Genomic DNA, 5,321 nt, shown 5'->3' on the forward strand with positions numbered 1-5,321 from the left:
GTTGTCTCTTCAGCCAAGCATACTTCCAAATGGCAGACCCCATGGCAGCTGTCTACTGGAAGCATTTAATGCATCATTGCCACACTTTAAGGAAAACGAAAATTTAGCCACTAGGAGATAATGCTGCAAAATTCCAGCATTTCTTTCTGAAGGTCTTTGTCTTTAATTCTCTATCTTCTGCTTTGGCTTATGTAGGATGGTCTCCTTGCACTTTATCCTGTGAACCTGGTAGTTTAGGGTCTTCCTGGCTAGGGTAACTGAGGTGTACCTTCTTTACCCCAAAAATAATTGAGACCTTTTCTTATCATAATAAAGAGGGGGGGTCATGAAAGTACAGCCCCTGGATTCCTTGAAATGTGAAGGAAGCCACCTCTGTAGGTGCTTCTGGGATTTAAGCTCTCTGTAAAAGCTGTCAGTGGCAGCTTTCTCATGGAAGGGGGCTGAGAGCCTGGCTACAAGGATGTGTCAAAAAAAATGTATCATCCAGGATCTCATGAACTGCTGCAATGCAAGATACTTTGGTTCTGGTAGCCCAAGAAACTTCTTAACTCTTTTCTTAGACTCAGAGCACCCCTTAGCGTCCCACCTTAGGGACTCCTCCATCTTGTGAGGGGTCCCCAAAGGAAAGCTCCTTAGGCGGTGAGGCTCAGGCCAGTAAGTCTTCAGACTCAGAGTTAACACAGGAACCAAGAGAGAGAGGTAGTTAACATAGGCTAACCCATTTCCTCCAGGTTTGGAAGAAATCTCCTCAGGGAAATGCCCCTCTTCCTCTTGCCATGTGAGATTCCTGAAGCAGAAGTTTTTTCAGTGTATGGGGCTCGGGGATGGCATAATGGTAAAAGTGTTTACCTCACAGACACAAGGTACAGGGTTTGATTTTCACCTTTAATGGGAATTTGTTGGAAGAGGCTGTGAAAGTGCATTAATTCCTTTGATGATCCTGAGCATGAAAGTGCTATACAACACAGAACCTGTCATTAGCTTTCTTGATGTTCTCTTCATTAGGATGATTATCCTTCCTCTTCTTTTGGAACTTGTAGAGAAGACTGGCAGACACTGTAATGCACACCTAAGCCACTAGTTGGTCTTCTTTTCTAAACAACTTTCAAGGGATTTTGTCCTACACTTTATGGTGCAGGCACTGAAAATGGCACATAAGGGACAGTTGGGCACTTTGTGCGTACTTTGGAACCAGATGAAAAAGGCACACAGAGTGGAAATCCCTTTGCAGAATTTGCTTTCTACACTCTAGACACTTGTTTACTTTTTCTTACATGTACAGGAAATGCACTTCAGAAAGTAGATAAAACAGAAGAAATGTTTCCCAACAGGGTACTTAGCCAATCTCTATTGCTTGGGTCTATATTAGAAGACAGACTGTTAAGGTGATCGAACATGTAAACATCGATCTTCTAATATCAAACCGCACAATGTCAAATGTCACAGGGAAACACGTCCCTCGGTCACAACACAAAAAACATTACTTTACATCTAAATTAAGTGGGGAGCTTCACCCCCCCCCACACCCCCCGACGTGAGGAGCTGTGCCGCCCACACACCCCCTACCTAAATATACCAACTCCAGGATCACTCAACAGTAGGGAAATAGCAAACTCCAGTGAACGACCAAGGGAAATCTTTCCCTGCGTTAAAATTGGCCGTTCGCCATTTTTTTGCTTTAGATATTAAAAGATCGATGTTTAGGTGTTCGATCACCTAAACATTTGGTCTTCTAATATAGACCCTACTGTTTCACCCCAACTCAATGCAGTAAATACAAACAGTGATCATCAGACATTAGATGCTTCTAAAGCTTTTCCAGCACATTTGTCATCCGAGGTAAATGGAAGTTGGCCAGGTAAGATGAACACCTGACACCAATAAGCCTAAACTTCAAGGATTAGAGACTTTACTGTCACACGTCCAAAGTTTAGGACTCAGATTATAAGGTAGCAAAGCACTGGAATCTATGGGACCACAAGACTGAGCACTAGAATGTTTAGTTCATTTTTCTTCTCAACCATGCAATGGCCTGTAGATGGCACCTGCCTTCTTAGGGAACAAAGGGAGTAAAACCAAGGTGTTCACAGGCTGCACAGACAGCATTTCTAATAACAACCTGCACAGAGGGTAATAAAACGCTAGTCAGATATCTTCCTCAATCAATATAATGCATTTTTGCAGGAATAGAATAAATGTTGAAGGCCAGCTCAGGCTGCTCCTCATGAGACTGAGGTCCTCTCTTAAAAAGGAATCAATAGGGAGTGAACGCTATTCTACTGTCTCATGGCCAAGGACCTCAAGGCCCTTTGACTCTTTATACAAATCTGAATGCGAGGAAATTCTGCACTCCCCTAATACTCACAATGGTCTTCTGCATAGCACCTTGAAACGGTAAGCCCATGAGTGGCACATTCCAGGTGTATGGGGACAGCGAAGTAGCATTCAGCAGCTTGCCTGCAAAAGGTAGATTATGCCGAAGAAAACACACATGAACTGGGCTATGTACTTTTAGACCATACTTCCTAAAAGTGCAATTATGTACTCATGACACAGTCTCCCAACAGACATCAAAGCATTTGCTTAATGCCTAGCAAGCAAGATGTGAACCATGATGCAAGGAAATCAGAAGGACCCTCCCTAATCAGGACCAACAGCCTGACTGGATATGGGGAAAACAGTCCTAAGAAGGGAATCTCCAGTCCACAGTACTGCCAAACCATGACCTGAAACTGCTGAGGCTTGGACTTGTCATCTGCAGGATTTAGGCAATTAAATGGGGTAATGGTAGCAAAAAAACTGGGGTGCACCTGTAAAGTGACAGGAGAGGTATAATTACTCCAGGTCATCTCAGCCTACTTAAAGGAGAATGAGGGTGGCAGGCACTAGCTCTCACTAAATAAAGATGAGCTCATCCCCTGCAAGTGCTAGTTTAACACCAAATTTATCTTTTGGAGACTCAGTCTGTGACATTTTACCTAAGTGTTTACCCCTGTGGAAGTGCTCTAATGTTTGTAAAGGGTTGTTATATATAGGATGCTCCTGCTGACACTTGGTGCCAGGACTTCTCAAGGCTAGCGAATTTGTGGACTGCATAGTAGACCCTTGAAAGGCAGGTTTAAAACTTTGGATCCTATGGCACTTTTGAATGCTGCGACCCTTCCTAAGGCAATACATGTATTGGCAGCTTGGGTCTTGGATGATATGTTGCTAAGGAGTGCAGATGCAGAGCTTTACTTGTGACTATGAGAACAGTAATCCAAACAATTACAGCACCAAAAAAATAAACGGTAGACTTGGGAGACATAAATGCTTAACCACCTGGTACGCAGTAGAACAGTCAGAATGGGTATATTGAAGTCCCCAAATGCAGATTATTCCAAACTTCTGCCAAATGATGACAGGTTAAAATGAAACCAACAAAACCTCATCAAAGATGACTCCCAATATCAAAGTAAAATGATTTAATAAATGGGAAAGGACTGATGAAGATGGCCTCTCTCCAAGATAAGCCAGCAGCATGATGAAGATGTTAAGGATAGTTACATTTTACCAATAAGAGTAAAAGCAGCAGAAAATATCAAGGAAATTGGAGTAACAACTCGAGCAAAACTTAAGTGCAAAATTTCACCCACCAAAGAATCAAATCCAAAAAATACTTACTTCCTACAAGATTGGCTAAAGATGAATCAAGGTCATCTGATACCAACTTATTAGGCTGATAAACTGATGCATTCTGACTGTGGTTTTGAGAGGTAATAGTTGGTTTTAAAATTCCACCTAAATGAAAATCTTCAAAAAAACAAAAAAAACCAGTTTTAATACCATCTTCAGAAACAACATGCTACAGTCAAATTTCTTAGGACAACAAAACTCAAATTCCAGCCCATCTAAAACATGCGTGCCATTCAAAGACAACATGTAAATAAACATTTAATGTAAAAAACATGCACATCATTACAAAGGAAAATTAAGTGAAAGTTATGTACTTAACATAATAACAGATCCGTGTTGTCTCTTTCCATCTGATTCAAACTGTAGCTTCTCAAACATTGGACCAGCCACATACCATAGACTTCCACCCACTGAGCTCCACCTCCACTACACATAATCCTTTATTCCTCAAGACGATCTCATATCTAGTTTGCCTCATGCTATCCAAACTGACAATGCTCAATATCCATGGGAAAAACATAAAAGTCACCAAAACAAGAGGGAAGAAGAACCTCTTTTATTTGGTATCCCATGGTCAAGATACTCGCCTAAAGGTGGGGGCTCGAGGGAGGGAAGGTTGAACCAAATGGAAAGAGAGAGAACGTGGACCTACAGTTCTGCTAAGTACATAACTTTAGTGTCCAGTGTTGTCTTTCCCATCAGGATTCAACCTGTGGGACAGAGTCCCCCGCCATGTAAAACCCCTACGGCAGTCTCAAGGAAGGACAGTGCATGATAAGATGGAAGTGAGGGAAGCTCTGAACCTTGAACGAATGAACAACTTGTAATGGGACACAAAGGTATGAGGTCTCACCAAGGTGATGGCCACAGCATTTGCAAATGTTGTTTTAGCTGAATGGGAATTAGACACCTTGGTGCACCTTCCAGGTTTCGAACTCACTGAGCACTACTGCCGCTTTATAGATGACATTTTCTTTGTATGGAAGGGTACAAACTCACAACTGCAGTTGTTTGTTGATTCCTTATCTGACAGTATAGGGTTTCTTCAGTTCGTCATGGCAGGGAAAGGGTCATCAGTATCCTTTCTAGACACTACTTTAACGATAGAAGAATCCTCTGGTGTACTCTCCTCAAATATTTTCAGGAAAAAGACCTACAGAAACAGCTACTTGGACTTCAATAGTCAGCATCCAGGATTCATGAAAAAGAATGTTGTGAAAGGTCAGTTTGTTAGGCTGTCCAGACTAATAAGCAATGATTTTTCTTTTGAAAGAGAATGTGATTTTTTGTCTGCCTTATTTATTCAAAAGAATTATCCAGCACGTTTGGTGGAAGACATTAGAATGGAAGTGACTAACAATAGATACACCAAGTTTAAGCCCATTCTTAAGTTCGGATTTCTTCACAACAAAACTCCAGTCAACACGGATGAGGATGACAGCTGGTCTTGCAGCTTTGCATTACCAATTAGTAGGGACATGCTAGGCATTAGAAATATTGTTTCACAGAACTGGAGAATATTAACAAGTGATAATTCCATTAAAGATGTTTTGGGTCCCACCCCTAAGTTTTCTTTTAAGAAAACAAAAACCTTCAAGTCTATGTTTGAAAGAAATGATGCACCATTTTTACTCACACACAAAAAA

The 5,321-nt window shown here is 41.5% G+C and overlaps 1 protein-coding gene across 1 annotated transcript in view; it reads right to left on the reverse strand.

Annotated features, from left to right (window-relative positions):
* PICALM (phosphatidylinositol binding clathrin assembly protein) overlaps nucleotides 1–5,321 on the reverse strand; it is a 1,485,257-nt gene that overhangs the window by 662,055 nt on the left and 817,881 nt on the right. Inside the window, exon 8 of the mRNA XM_044072003.1 lies at nucleotides 3,664–3,792. Within this exon, the coding sequence (XP_043927938.1) occupies nucleotides 3,664–3,792 (129 nt within the window). The remainder of the gene's footprint in view (nucleotides 1–3,663; nucleotides 3,793–5,321) is intronic.

The sequence above is a fragment of the Protopterus annectens genome, chromosome 5.part0, assembly GCF_019279795.1.
Source record: "Protopterus annectens isolate FY-2018-M chromosome 5.part0, PAN1.0, whole genome shotgun sequence".
Classification (NCBI taxonomy): Eukaryota; Metazoa; Chordata; order Ceratodontiformes; family Protopteridae; genus Protopterus; species Protopterus annectens.